At 46.3% G+C, this 15,537-nt stretch overlaps 1 protein-coding gene across 1 annotated transcript in view; it reads left to right on the top strand.

Annotated features, from left to right (window-relative positions):
* Positions 1 to 15,315, top strand: part of PDLIM4 (PDZ and LIM domain 4) — a 61,869-nt gene extending 46,554 nt beyond the window's left edge. Inside the window, exons 4-7 of the mRNA XM_026063400.1 lie at positions 5,066 to 5,244; positions 7,894 to 8,051; positions 13,509 to 13,629; positions 15,111 to 15,315. Of these exons, the coding sequence (XP_025919185.1) occupies positions 5,066 to 5,244; positions 7,894 to 8,051; positions 13,509 to 13,629; positions 15,111 to 15,315 (663 nt within the window). The remainder of the gene's footprint in view (positions 1 to 5,065; positions 5,245 to 7,893; positions 8,052 to 13,508; positions 13,630 to 15,110) is intronic.
* The last annotated feature ends 222 nt before the right edge of the window (positions 15,316 to 15,537 follow it).

Genomic DNA, 15,537 nt, shown 5'->3' with positions numbered 1-15,537 from the left:
AGAGGGAGGGATTTAGGAGCTCTAGTAACATAGTTATCAGAAAAAGGTAGGAGGCCCAGCTCAGGACTGGCCATCCCTGCAGGAAGCAGGGCAGGTAGAGCCCSTTGGTCCTGGAGCTCTGTTCCGCTGCCATGCTCGAACGAACAAAAACCCCAAAGCTCCCTGGGGCTGGGACTTGACCCCTTCAGAAGGCTCCTTTCTAGCTCTTCCTCAGTACCCCRCATTTCTCTAGTTTGAGATGGATAGGTGGATAACGTTTGCCAGGAACTGGGAGGCCTGAAACACGCTTGAGCTGGGCTCCAGGACTTCCAAATGCTGCGTGTCAAGAGTTTAGTCACGGTTTATAATTGATGATCTCAGAAGGCAGGCATGAGAAAACAGATTTTAATGCTTCTGTTTTGTAGACTAGAAGTTCTCTTTGGTGAAACTTAGGTCAACTCTTAGAAAGATTTTGCAAAACCTCTTAATTTAATAGAAGCTATAAAAAGCAGGAAAAAAAAAATCAGTACAGAAAAGAAAACTAGGTCCCAAAGGGGACTACTTTTTGCAAGCTTGAATTTGAGAGCTGGAAAGAAATCTATCTAGTTCTAGGTTTCTGAGAACTAATGCATGAGTGTTTTGCACTATGTAAAATGTTGCATGGGTCTCACAGGAAAATTCTGAAACAGCTTCTGAGATGAAAAAAAGGAGTCTGAGCTCAGTCCAGGGAACAGTTTTTCCTGCAACAGGAAAGTTTCCTAACAGAGAAACTGAAGAGCAATGGAACAAGGAAGACAAAGATAGGTATCTTTCCAGAGGGGTAATTTTTGTGGTGGTGGTGGAATGGGCTGAAGCAGAGAAAATCTGTTGCGTTTGGGGGGTTTGGTTTTATTCTGAGATGGTGGGAGTACTCTGTTGTTTGTAAGGGGAGTCTTTTGGTCCTCATCTGGTTCTGGGTGCTCTGCTGGGTCGGCAGCCATGCTTTGCAGGAAGGTGGAGCGTTCAGAGTGGCTTTGTAACGTGACTGGACAGATTTCATGGTTAGCTGCCACCAGGAGAGTCTGCCCACATGCCACCTCCTGAGCTGCACGGCCCTGGCCCCCCCCCCCGTGGGGCTGCTAGCACCGTTCACCACCAAGAGAAAAATTTACTTTTGTAGCCTGGGTTTCATTGGGTCTACGTCACCACACCGCCTCCCGGCCAGGGTCGGCACAAGAAGCCGCAGGACCGCGCGCTGAGGGCGAGAACTGTGTCTTTGCTGCCAGCTAGCTGCAAAGGTGGCTTGGCCACCTTGGCTGGGACAGCACGCTGGCGGCAGGCGCGGGCTGCGGGGAGCATCGGGCGCCGTACCTGTTCGCCGCCTCCTCCCTGGTCCTGGGGGAAGCCTCAGGGAAGCAGCCCATGGACGAAGCTTGGCGGAGGTGGGAGCTGGCCGGTCGCAGGCTGAAGCTGCTGCGTAGCCAAGAGCCTCGGAGGCGGCACAGGCTGGAGCGGGTGAAGGGCAAACATCCCTGCGGAGAGGGGACGAAGCGCGTGTCTGTGCCAGGGCTGCCTGCTTTGCCGAGCCTCCAGTGCTTCCGATGGCAGTGGAAAGAGGCTGCAGGCTGGAGGTAGAAAGGAGTTTGACTTGTCTGAGCAGCGACCGTGCAGCCGAGGAGAAATTCAAGCCATCTCCAGGAACTGGAGCGAGCGCTAGTGGCCGAGGTGGTGTGCTGCCGTGGTGACTTGGCCGGGACGAGATACCAGTGATCCCTCCGGGGGGTGCAGCGAAATGAACCTTGTGCTTAGAAACCTGAGCAAAGCCCCCAAAATGAAAGCCGGTGGCCAAAAGCCTTCCTGGGCCAAGCTTGACTGCGTCTTGGTAGGGGTCTAGGTCTGCTGCCAGCGTGGCTTTAGGTGGCCTCCAACAGCTCTTCCCCAAGTTCCCGGAGCTGTTGGAAGGCTTGGTTCTCATCCCAGCATCCAAAGCTGCTGGGTTTTTGGCAAGTTGAGAGCATTGGGTCCGGGGGTGGTTGGAAACCTCGCACCTGCCTGCTGCTCCTGGCGCCCCGCGGCCGGGGTGGCTGTGCAGGAGCCCTGCGGCTTGCAGAAAGCAGGAGGTGCAAAGCTGGGGCCATTTGTTTTGGAGGAAACTTTTTAGGGTTAAGGGGCGCATCATTTCTCTTCTGTAATGGGGAGCGAGTCCCTAGGCAATGCTGAGAGCTGAAACGCTGCTTGGAAAGACCTGGATTCGTTCAACAGCCCAGCACAGGAGGGACGGTAGGAAACTGCTGGGATTTAGGGTGGGCCCTTTTCAAGTAGAGTAAAGTCAGAAATGCTCCCTTGGAGCAGCCGTCTTCAGCTGTGATGCAGCCACCAAAACCACGGCGAGGGAAAGCACTTCTTGAAAAATTGCCACGCAGTCGCTTGCTCCTGTAGCCAACCTCCCCGCGGGGAGCGGGCCAAGATTGTGCAAGCTAGCTTTGCAGTTCAGGGAGGGCCCCATGTGTCTTTGAAATGCTCCATTTCCAGCACTGGGCTTTTATGTGTTTTGGAAAGTGTCAAAGCAATAAGTTTTAGCTTTATAGAAACGTTTGCTCTGGATTTACAAATTGCTGAGTTTAATAGGAATGAATGCTCAACACTTTACAAACTCTCCTGGTTTAAAGCAAATCCATGGAGWTTATGACCTTCTAGGCCTGTTTATGAGCTATGTTTTAATTTTAGCAATAGACTCCAGCCCCGTGTATACCTTAGTAGTGAAGGATTGGGTTGTCCCTTGCGTGGCAGAACACGCAAGGTCAGAGGGAAGAGCACCAGTGACCCTGGGTGTCCTTGGCCTCTCCAGCCGGCCGGAGTAGGTGGTTGCAGTCCAGTACAGGAGGAGCGGGATGAAGGCCGCTTATGCCCAGACCCCGTCCCTCTTTAGCGCTGCGCTGCRAAGTGCTCCCGGGGCAGTTGCAGCCCATCCCTGGAGCAAAACAAGCTGTTCTGGTTTAAAAAAAAAAAACCAAAAAACAAAAAACAGTTTCGGAGGCGGGGATCGACGTGAGCAGCCAGCTCTGTCTCCCAGAGGTCCCACCTTGTTGTCCTGCTGGTGGCCCCCGAGAAGGCTGCGGTGGGAACGTGGCTCTGGCAGGGGGGATGCCCAATTTCACTCGAACAAAGGGCAAGCTTGGGCCAGATACACGGATAATTAATGATAGCGGCTGTTAAACATAAAACATAACTGTGTTTTTTGAGTTTGTAACTCAAAATGGCCAGCCATCTGGCCAGTGCGGACCATTGCTTTTTTCTGAAACATTTATGACCCTCCTTTTCCTCTCTGTGGTGTGGTCAAAAGTATTTTTTTATTTCTCTTGAAATAATAATATAAATCTGGGAATTGGAAACATGCAGCCTGGTTGTGATTTTCTTAAAGAATATAAATTGGGGAAAAGTTAAAATTACATTATTCCTGGCAGAGAAATTCCTTTTTTCTTAGATAACTTGAACTTACTATGTTGGGGGCAGTTTTTCCCGTGTGTGTATGTGTGCACATGTGGGGTGTGTTTGAAATAGTAGTGCCAAGAAGGCTCTATGGGGTGACCATTTACATGTCTGGGTAAAGCAAAGAGCTGGTAGTTTGAGTCTGGAGTTACTTGGTGGCAGAAAAAAACATAAAGGCACCAACTTTTAGTTCTTAATTAGAAAAAAGCCCTGTTTTTATCAATGGGAGTTTTGCCTTAGGAAGAGCTTCAGGATTGGACTTTGAAAATCTTTTGCTAGCAGGATCTGGTTTTTATTTCTCTTAGCTGCTCGTTTTTACTATGCTTGGAAATGCCAGTATTTTCTCCTATGCACCAGTGATAGACATTTGTTTCCAATTAGTATTTATTAGATGATTCCAGTCAAAAGTAAGCTTTGTATTAGAGCCCTCAATATGCACTTTGTTATTTGTTCACAGTATGGTGTTTTCTTTTTCTACTTGTTTTTTCATGAGCTTTAATCAACTGAAAACTTGGGCATTGTTCTCGGCTGGTGTAAATCAGCATTGCTAGAGATCTGGCCTGTAACAGATTAAACAGATTAATGCCTCTTATGTATGTATCTATTTCTTCCATCAGCACAGGCATGTTCCCGACTCGCAGGAAGGGGAAGAACAGGCAGATGGCAGTTGTCCTTAGGCTTTAGCCGCTTGCTGTYGCTTTGCCGAGGAGCTGGAATTGGCCCCTCTTCCTCGCGGACGCGCCGCAACGCTTCTGCCTGCTGGTAGCTCACCGAGCTAAAACGCTGGGTGGCTCAGGTAGCTTGCGGAAGGGTTAGCAGTAGATACTGTTTTCTTAGTGGGTGTGCACAGGGTTGGCTAACAAAGCTTTTAAMACATTACGTATGTGTTTTTGATGTAGCTAAAATGATATGAAAACTTGCACTTTAATGGCCGGTAGGTTCCTGACTTGTGGTGATATGACAGTTTCCCTTAGTTTTCCCTGCAAATATTCATTTGCCTTGGGAATTAAGAAACCAGAGAAAGTATAAATAACAAATTAATTTGTTGATCAAAACGTTTATCGCGCTGTAAATGACTGATATTTTTCAGGAGAAAACCTCCTGAAATGGACACGGATCTGTCTGCATGAGGGATAGCTCCAGATAAGTGAAAATACCAGGACTTGCCCCTCGGTTTCAGGTCTTACACAGTCCGTGTGCATGCGCGACTATGAAGCTTGCTTTTGATCGTGTTCTGCTCGTGTAAATCAGGAGTGAATGCCTTGAAGTTAGAGGACTGGTAACTGCTGTATGAGTGATGTGACATGAAAGTAGAAGCAGACTCGTAGCCTTTCTTTTGYGGAAATAACAAAAACTGCTTTTACAGGAGAATAAAGCAGAATACTTGGCAGTGGTGAAACAAGGAAAGCTGCATAGTTTCGGTGAGATCTGATTACAGATGAAATCTGAGTTTTTGTTTTGCTGGTGCATATCACTATTTCTCACAGTTTGAAAATTTATACTAATAACACATGAGAATATTATTACCACAGACTGCACATCACAGTGCACAGCCTGTCCATGTCTTTAGTGCTAAGAACCACAAACCTCACAGGTTTTTCTGCTGCTTTTCTTTTAGGATAATGGACCTGCACAGAACAAAAAGCCAATTCCCCCGACTGGTGGAGGGACCCCAGTGGATAACAAACAGATGCTGAATTTGCAGTACAATAATCCGACCCGACTCTATGCAAACAACAACGCTGACCCGAGTTTGCCAGCCCAGATGAGTGGGCTCCACATTGCTTCTTCCCAAAGGTATGATGAAAGCATTATTCACTTGCTTGTACTGCTCACATTCAGCAGTGCAATTTTCTTTTTCCCCTGTGGTTAACATAAAGATGGTTTTAGAGGGACACATCTCCATCTGTTTCCTACCTACTAAACACAGGAGATACTTGACTTTCTAATTTATGCTGTAGTGAAGCTCCTAGTTTTAGCTCTAGAGACTCTGGGTTCATTCCTGTTGTGTTAGTTAAGTGTATGTGAAAGAAACAAAACAGAAAACTGAGGTTTTGGAGATTGCAAATTCTGAACAAAATGGTCATGTGCGTATGCAGTAATCACAAACCTTTGAGTATAAGCTGGTGAAGCTGGAGTGTTGTTCACTGTTGATCTCCGAGATGGTTAAACATACTGATTTTTTCCATATCGACATAAGATCCTGCTATTGCTAATGGAAGTAGATAGATCAGCAGACATCAAATCCAGCTCCCCAGGCTGGGATTAATGCCAGAGAGTGTCATACATGTTAGTATTCTGTTTTTTCAAAGTATATGTTCAAAGAAGGATAGAAGGGTTTCACCCTCCAAGAAGTTAAGATCGCACTTTCACAAATTTAGGAGCAAACCCCTGAAATGCATTTTGGAATTCTCTGCATGGAGAGCTAACCCCAGTAAACTGGGTTGTTTATAAATTTGAGATCTGTTCAGTGCAGCTGTCCAGGAGGCAGAGAAATAAATAATGCACATAGGAAAGAAAAAGCTGTTCTGGCCAGGAACAGTTTGGATGCATAACTCTAACTTTGAGACAGGCCAGGTTGTGGACTGTGATGCTTTCACATGCCTTATGCTGATGATGATTTATGCTTTTCCAGACTGGCAAGATATGCTACAAGAAATGTCTGTATCAAATACAAAGAGCAATGATAGTTTCTTTTCAGCTCAGAAACTACATGCTTATATAAAGTCATTTCAGTGACTCTGTGAGCCAGATTATTCCTAGTACTGCTCCAGGAAAGTTAATGAATTTGGAAAGAAGGGAACTGCAGAAAAATTACTGAGAAGAAAATTTGATGTTATTTGTGTTTGTGAGCCAGAAGTAGGGAGTTAAACTGCAGCAGTATGTGAGTAAAATTGGGTCAGGACAACGTTCTCTTTGTGCTTGATCAAGCTGGATTTGTTCTAAAAACAGTGTCCTTTTTCAAGAAAGTGTGTGAACTGATGTATGAAAGGGCTGTAGCGAAGCAGGTAGGCACTTGGGGCACGCACGGAGAGTTTGGCTGGCCCAGGAATTGCAGGGATAGGTCTTCACCTATAGCAGCTGCTTGAGGAGCCTTGGTCCCCAGGTGCTATTCCCAGCAGCAGCACTTCTGCTGCTTGTCTCGAGATTTCGTAGGTGTCGGAGCCCTTGGGGAGCTCCTGCCCAAGTCCCCTTTTACTGCTGAGTAATCCAGCCCCACGCGGATGCGCTGGAAATGAAGTATTGCAGGCTCTCTCTTGAGCTGCTTAAGGGTTGTGCTTGTCTGATCTTGCAAGGGTASCTTGGAGGCCCCGAACTGCCTGCCAACACGTGTTTTTTCAGAACAGATGTTGGGCACAGAAGAGGTCTGGGTTGCAGATTACTTCCAGAAAACATAGCTTTGGCATTTTTTTGAAAGTGAATTTTGTTTGGGCTTTTTTAACAGGCCTGAGTATAATGCTGGTGGAGAAAATGAGTCAGATGATGGCTAAAATGTGTTAAGCTGTCTGATGGGGTTAAGGGCTCTTGCTAGTTTTATTGCTTTTATAATGACATTGATGTCCTTGGAACTTTACAAGAAAAAAAGGAGTCCTTTTCCCACCAAATTGTATTATGCTTTAGGTCTCAACAAAGCACGTAAGTACTTAAATTCATCCCACTCAGCAGGACACTTTTAAACATGTACCTGAAATGTTTTTAAATTCAAACCATGCTTTTGATGCTTTGATGGATTGGATGAACTGTTAATAGGAGCTTCAGTTACTGTTTGTCATTCTTTGTATCCCATATCATGCTAGGTTCAAACAATAAACAGCTTGATGTTGAAGGTCAGAGCGTATGTGAGGGGGAAATGTCGAGAATGTTTTCTTATCCCATTCTCATTGCTGTATGATCCAGTGGYTTTGTTGCCGTTTAAGCTGGGGGCTTTCTCTGACAAATGGAGCTTTTAATTCAGAGTCACCTACAGAGAGGCTAACTTAGAAAGATGCATTTTTTGAGGACAGTGTCATTCCCTGTCACGCCTGTGCTCTCCGGGTGCCAGATGCTGTAACAATGGCAAGAGGGGTGGGTGGATTTCGTAGCCCTACATAATTAATTAAATGCATTGTTTTACCCATTTTTCATTGAATTTCATGTGTGGTAGAGCAATTTACAACGCTTGTAAGCAGCTGCCCTCTTTCCTTAAGGCATCTGGTAAGTAGTCAAACCCTAGCTGTGTTGCTCAATAGAAGAACAAACAGGGAATAAGTTTATCTTTCCTGGTTTTAATGACTGTTTTCCTAGAGCAGGCTTCCCTTGAGGTAGAAAAACACAAGGGGAGAGAAAGGTGTTTAATTGAATCTGTGTGAATGGATTAAATCTAAGGGTGGGGGGGGGTAGTACATCCCTGATTAGCTGATAACTGCCGTTTATATTTGACTTGAGTATTGCTTTGTTTTTAAATAGCATCGACCCCTTAAAGTCTCTCCCAAGAAACAGAAACGGGATTGATGTGGAGTCAGACGTCTACAAGATGCTTCAGGATTATGAAAAGCCGGTTTCGGAGCCTAAGCAGTCTGGATCGTTCCGATATTTGCAGGGCATGTTGGAAGCTGGAGAGAGTGGTAAGGAAGCTTACCAGCGGTTACGCACATAACGCTTCCCAGGGAGTCCCCGAAACCTCCACACGTCATCTGATCCTCTAAATCCGCGGTGATAGGCAAAACATGTCCACCACTAAAGGGAAATCTGTTCAAATAGGGTTCCTTTTTTTTCCATAGGCCTGCTATTTTTGAAGGTGYAAAGAAGGTTATACAAAGCTGCTGTAGACAGGGGAAGCAGCTTTATAAATCTGTGCTCTTTAACCAGGGTCCCAGATAAGAATTCCTGGGTGGATAGAATGAATCAGTGGTGATCCTGAATTTCCCTATCCAGCCCTGGTAGCCTACAGAGTCCTTGCTTGAAATCTTCTGATTGCTGCTGTACTCCTCACTCATCTCATCACTATGATTCTCCTAGTCTCTGTGAAAGTCCTGACATTGCTGGAGTATTCACACCCGCTGTAACCCATATCACGTTTATCCATGTAATACTGCTGTGAGGAAGGAAAGTGATGTTGGATCTATTTTATAGAGAAGGAACCAAAGCCCAGAGAATGAGATGCTCTCCAAGGAGCCTAGCTCCTGGACTATGGTTCCTGTCTGTCTTCGTTCCCCCTAGCCATCCCCAAAGGTTAGTACTGTCAGACAGTCCCACGCCAGTGGCGGAAGAAACACAACARGGAGCATCTCTGTATCTCATGCTTCACGTTGTGTAGCAGGGAAAACCTGCACCCGGCACAAAAATTAAGGGATGCAGAGTGATCAGCACTGAGTGAGAGTTTCCTCCCTGCCTGCGAATAGCAGCGTCCCTAGTTCTGGCCGGGGTTTCCCAAACTGCCTTTCCAGCACTTGCATTTTTGTGTTTTCCAGCCCTGCCTGAGTGGCTGCGGTTTCCCTTCCCTTGCAGGTGTTCTCTTTCAAGAGCACTTCTGTCCGAGCCACCTCAGCCAGCTTGTGAGCTGTTAGCCTCCAGCCTTTACGCTGCTCGGGAGGGTCCTRCAAACTGGCAGAGGGGAACAAAGCAGGAGGAGGGGATTGCAACCGGGTGCAGGGGCGCTGCATGGCTTCTGACCAGTTAGGATTTAACCTTCCTTCAGTCCCTCCCTGCCCCAGTTCATGGGCCTCACATCCACAAGTKGCTGTTACTGGCTTAGTCTTGTTCTTGCTCTTTCCCTTGCTGAGGCCCAGAAGCTTGCGACACCTTTAAAGGATCCGTGCAAGAGCTGATGGGGCATTCTTGCAGAGTGACCCGCTGTCCTGCTCTGTTGTTTTACGGCACTTTTGTGCTGTACATGTGCTGAGACATGAACTAGTTCAACACGGGAAGCTCCAGACGCACCCACGATAGGGAGCACTCAGATGGCAGGTTTCGAATCAGGGTTTTTTCACCGTGTGCGAATGCTCAGGCCAGCCTCCGTGTGCTTAACAAATTTAGTGGCTGACTTGGGCATCATGTGAAAGTTGTTTAGGTTTGCAAATAGCTTCTACATGACAGCTCTTTTCCTGAAATGATTCRTTTAAATGTAACAGTTTGGAAATGATTGTGTAGGCTGTTGATAGAGGATCATATGCCTGTTTAAATAATAAATGGTATTTGCATAAGGATATGGATGGTCCTCAGCAACATAAGAATAGAAATCAGGAGCTTTTGGCTCACTTCTCAGATCTGTCACAACTTCCTGTCTGTTTCATATAACTCGGGTAGGAGCCAACTCTAWGTATTAAAAAAATAAGGTCCCAAAACCATACATTTCAGCTTCTTTTTATTTGCCTTTCAACCTTAAGTCCATTAAGGACTCCAAGTTCAAACTTTCAGGCTTTTCTTTACAATCATTAGGGCTAGAATCTTCTTTTTGTTTCCTTCCGGGATTCTCATATTATAATCATGTGAATCCACAAACTTAGATTTTATGGGAAAATGTGAACTACTGCAAATCCCATTAAGAAACTGCAAGTTAGCAAGTCAGGCTGCTGTGCTTCAGTTTCTATGTGTATAAAATGGCAGCGAATGATATATTTTGACCAGAAGGCTGTTGCTTCTTGCTTCACAAGAAGCAAGATTGCAACCAACTTCTGTGCATCAGAAGTTTCTATCAATTTCAGTATTTTCAGTGCTCTCACGGTATTGRGGCACATCAGCAAAGCATGAAATGGGATCGGCCTTGGAAGTCCTGGCTGTAAATGCTGTAGTCCATCCAGGCTGGCAGGAAAAATGCTGTTAATTACAGGCTCCAGTTGTACATTCAAGTCCTTTACAATGAGCAWGCACCAGCGTGCTTTTCAGCAAGGTATGTGCTGCACCCCCAGGTTTCCTTATTAGGAAGAAGAAAATGGGAAGCGACCGTGTTARTTCTAGTTAATAATGCTGCTCCCCTCCTTCCTCTGTTCTGTGACAAGCAGCTGGCATAAAATTGAAGCTTTACTGGGTATTTTAAAAATTTGTTTGTTTTAACAAGGATGGTTTTAACAGAATTATTTGAAGTTTTGTCCCCTTCAGCTCTTAAATGGAGCTGTTTTAGAGGACCTGGTTTGGTGGGGTTGTCTGAAAGGTTCTCCTTTTGTTTGGGAGCGTGTGACAGCAAGGACCCTCTCCGTGGCTGGTAACAGGGTGCAATACGGAGGTGTGCGCTCTGCAGCCTGGCCTCGCGGCGTTTCCTTCTTATGCACAGTGCTGGGGGTGGTAAAGTCCAGGGCTGCACTTTGAAAGGTCGGGAAGATGAAAAGTATGCGTGCTGGAGGGAAGTCAAGGACAAATAGTGTCTTGAAAACACTCTGTGTGGTGCCAGGACAGTCCTTGCATGCTGGGGCTGTCCCAGCCAGTCTGGGACATCTGGTCACYTCTGGGTACTTTTCAGTGCCAGCCTATTGGTAACGTGGCAACACATGTTTAATCAGCATCTGGAGCTAAGAAAGTGATGACAGATACCAACCAAAGTGTCAGCAAGCTGGAGAGTTCAGATCTTGCTTCTCTGCCAGCAGTGTCTCTTATTTTCTCTCTCTCTTGCTTTGGCTCCTTTCTGTGCTCTAATGGCTTTTACAGCAGATGGGAAGGTATAGCTGCCTCCGCAGCTCCCGCCCGAGCCAGTGCCTTGGTTGTTATAATGCTATCAGTGTTCATTTCGTAATGGGGATGAGAAATTAAATATGCCTGAAACTCTGTAATGTTTCAATAACGTTTAAATCATTGGGACTGCTTCTGTTAGATTGTTTTAAAATTTCTACCCTGATCCTTTTTTCTTAAATGTACCCGTGTAACAAGAATACATGTTTTGGCCCGAGACAACAGTGTGTTGTTCTTTTAAAGTCGGGGTCTCCTCTCTTGATGAACTAGATATTTCAGACAAAGAGCTGTTTTATATGGAAAATGTTTCTACTAGAAGCCATGTTTTCTTCAGAATTATCGGCCCCATACTGTGTCTGTAATAAGAAATGTTTCCTGCTGCGGATCTGACAGGATTTGTAAAGAAACGTCACAGTTGTCTCGGTAGGTTCCCTTCAAGCATGAAGGATGAGCGCTTTAACCGCAAAGCGTGGACAAGACTGTTTAAGACTGTTTAGTTAAAATATCTAGCTGCCTTGCTGAGGACCATAAATTATGATGAGATTGTGTGCGGATAAATAGAAGGAAAGAATCTGTCGTTTAGGGAGATGGGAAGCAGTGCGCTCTGCAGGGCTGGTTTTGCTGTAAAATCTCTCACAGATAACACCAGCTTATCCAAGCACTCTGTTTGAGAGACAGCGACAGCTTGCTGTTAAATGTTGGCAAATGAGCAGATGTCTAATTCAAGCACACCATATCTCACTGCTGAGAGAGGCCAAGAGCTCGAGCAGTTGTTTGAGCTTGCTCTCAGCAAGGCAGTGGAAGGACACAACATGCAATGGCCAGCCAAGGGCGCAGAAGAGCTTGAGGGCCTAGCAGCCCCTGCCTGTTCCTTGGTCCATCGCTCTCACACATGTCAAGTCCCTCTGGTRTCTCAAAATACTATCTTATATCTTGAGAAAGTGGGGTTTGGTGGGAAATTAGTCCTTTTGGTGTTACTTGCTTGACCAAAGTCATTGGCAGTGTTGCACTGTGKATCAGGGTCATGGCTAATGATGGGGCCACCTGCACAAGGACACCTGGAAGTCCCAAAGCTTAAACACTGGGGTTTTAGGCCTCTTTGCTCCCTCTTGAATGCTGTGTTTCAATAGCTACCTCTTCCTCAAAGATGGACAATTCTAAACAAAAGTGGAACTGYGGACTTTTTGGCAAGTGCTGTGGGAGTCGGATCTGCTCAGTCCTCTGAAGCTCAGTGCTAAGCAGGTTGGCCAGGTGGGAGGGCTGGGTGTTTTCCATCCCCTGTGATCTTCAGAGCCCTAAACAAGAAGGGAAGGAAGCCCTACTGAGTAAGGCTGTTCCAAGTGTACTGTGTAAACCTGCGCAAGTACAGTAAGCAGCCATCAGTAATGATGCACTGATTTAAAATAATAAGAATTCACATTAAAAAATGCAGACAATTTACTGAAGCCATGTCGGGTGCTTCACAGCAAAATCGAAGTGGAAGTTTCCAAAAACTGCAGCGTGTACTGACTCCTTATTCAAAAATTACGTATGCTGTGGAGGCTTTACATATCACAGTTGTTGACATGTACATTTGTGTCCAAAGTGTAAGCGTATGTGATATATGGGAAGATATACGGATACTCGGAAGAGGACCTGTAAAGCTTTTCCATGTTACAGTTCATATGCACAAAATTTTCATTGCTTCCTTTCCTGTGGTTGGACCTTTGTGAAAGGAAACTTGGTGCCCCAGAAACCTTATCTTCTAACACATTGTTTTATTTTAGGTTCTCAAAAGTTTTCCTGTCTCTTGACAGATGGAATAAAGTAAATAAGCCTTCTAAGAAGAAAAATGCATTTAATTATATTATTGTTTGTTTTAGTTTGCATAATTCTCCAAAAGACTTTAATCTCTTTCTCCTTCACTGGGGGTAGATGTAGCAAGTACAGCTAAAATGTTAGAATGATAGAAACTCTTCTTCTGGAAATTTTCTGTGATTTTGCTGGTTTGCTCTTTATCTTTCTTAGTTGCCTTTATAGTACTGCAGCCAAATCCTTCTCTCATCTCTAGAATAAGACCATTTTGCCTTTTAACAGCGTGTGTGGAGTTGGTGCTATCATAATACATGGATGGATTAGCCACCGGCATCACTAAGGGCTTCTGCCACCGTCCAGGCTTCGTTAGGACAAGGAAAGGGTTAGCGCGGTGCCTAGCGATCATCTGCGAACCCAAGTGCTACGTGACTTGYGAGGCAGTCGGTCTCACTGTTTGCTCTTGTATTTCTTTGCAAGCACATTACAAGGAGAAGGCGCTGTCGTGACAGGCAGAGTATGTGCTCCCCCAGGAAAAAAAAAACAAGTCACCTGATGTCTTTCTTTTGGAGAAAAAAAAAAAAAGAGGAGGGCAAGTTTTCAATGCATGTCTCTAAAACTCTTGGCAGGTGAAAAACTCGACAGACTGAGCAACCCCCGCAACATCAAGCCTCCAGTATCAAAACTCGGCGGTGCCATGTCTGGATTGCAGATGCTCCCTGAGTGCACGCGATGCGGCAATGGGATTGTGTAAGTGCCCGAGTTCGGTCACACCGTGCAGAGCGCAGCAGTTGCGAGAACACAGGGATTTAGCTGGATTGTCTTTCTGCCAGAAATACATGTGAGAATTGATAGCAGAATCCTTGAATCTCTTTTTACTAACCATATATAAACCTGGAATTCGGGAATACAGTTTGATTGCCCCTTTTAAGGGAATTTTGCAACAATACATGGATGATTCATAGAATGATTTCTGCTGGCTTATCATGATAACTGCCCTGTGACTATGAATAGTACCAAAGGCACTAACAGTCTTTCACTGCCTTACTGAGGAAGAAGCAGGTCAAGCGGAAGAGGTCTGCAGTTATTTTTCTGTTGTTTTGGTTTGATTTTTTTTGCTGAAGACACTCTGGGTGGATGTTGGGACTAATGCTCAGAGAATATAGGCCTTTTTCTTCACCATTTTGTAATTTGTGCTCTGTTCATTTTGGTTAGAAGTCTTCTTTTTTGTTTCTTTTTTGTTCTTGCTGTTGTTCTGAGCTGAAGATTTTTATTCCARCAGCCTTTAGAGCAAACAGTGCCTACGCGTGCTCGTAGGCAGTGCCTCAGGCTGTGTCGGTAGCACTTGGGAGGCCTCCGACTGTCAGATCAGGCTTAGCTTTGTGTCAGGCCTTGGAGCTGTGTTGCAGGGGTGTGATGACCCTGGAAGGGCTCAGCCTACATAAGCTCCGCTTCTGGAAGGCGCCAAGTCCTCCCCATAGGACTGAGCACCACTGACGTTCTGCAGCGTCCACTGATCCCCGCTGTGTGCTTAGTGCCGCACAGCACGCGGAGGAGATGCAATCTCACGCTGTGCCCGTGTTGCCRGGCTTCCAAACCAAAACCCTCTCTCCTCAAAATCCTGCAAAAGCACCTCTCCCAGGCAAGCRGGAATGGGCAGTTGAGTTGGGAAGCCCAAGGGTGATCCCCGCAAGTTGGTCTGGGTGCGGAGAGGGCAGAACAGCGAATGGTTTTGCAAGGAAGGCTGTGAAGGGGAGGAGGTGTCGGAGTAACAGCCTGGGACGGAAAGGAGAAGGGCAGCCCAAGGAGTCGCATGTGGGGGAAGGAAGCTATGGGGCTGTGCAGGTAGGAGCGCGTGCCTGAGGGAGTGGTACACCCGGAGCTGGGATGTGCAGCAGCTTGCAGGTCCTTGAAGCCAGGGAGCTGGGTGCAGAAGGCCCAAGGGAGCCCGCTYGGGGAAGCAGAGGTGAGCCACTGCTTCCCGCGGAAATACAAGCGAGTTCTTGCAGAGCAGAGCCCCGTGGCCGGAGCGGTGCCTGGCGTGGGGATGTCTGCTGTCGGTAGGCTGATGTGCTGTGATAGGAACCACAGATCACGTCTTTAAGTGCCCCTATGTGCCATGTTTTTAACTTGCTCCGTTTTACACGAGGCAGCGGAAAGAAATACCTTTGCCTGCTGTTTCTGCAGCCTCCGCTCGGTGTCTGACCTGTGCTCCCGCCGTCTCTCCACAGGGGCACGATCGTCAAAGCTCGGGACAAGCTGTACCACCCCGAGTGTTTCATGTGTGACGACTGCGGCCTCAACCTGAAGCAGAGAGGATATTTCTTCATCGAAGAGCAGCTGTACTGCGAGACGCACGCGAARGAAAGAGTTAAGCCTCCCGAAGGATATGACGTCGTAGCTGTTTATCCAAATGCTAAAGTTGAACTTGTCTAAATACATACTCTATTCTTGGAGAGGTCGCAAGGCGGCTCGCCCACCCACATGCAGGCCGCTCGTTTTAAAATATGGCTGTAATCAGCTCCGATTACTAGAGCCCAAGTAAAATGCCTTTTCATAGATAAAACCGTTTACACTTAGGATCTCAAGGGGATGGTGTTGAAAGCATACGAACAGGTTTTTCTCTTCTTTTTGACACTCTGCTTTTTGGGTTGCTGT

The sequence above is a fragment of the Apteryx rowi genome, unplaced genomic scaffold (assembly GCF_003343035.1).
Source record: "Apteryx rowi isolate R43461 unplaced genomic scaffold, aptRow1 scaffold_2, whole genome shotgun sequence".
Taxonomy (NCBI): domain Eukaryota; kingdom Metazoa; phylum Chordata; class Aves; order Apterygiformes; family Apterygidae; genus Apteryx; species Apteryx rowi.
The sequence above is the reverse complement of the archived record's forward strand: the minus strand, read 5'-3'. Positions and strand labels throughout refer to the sequence as shown.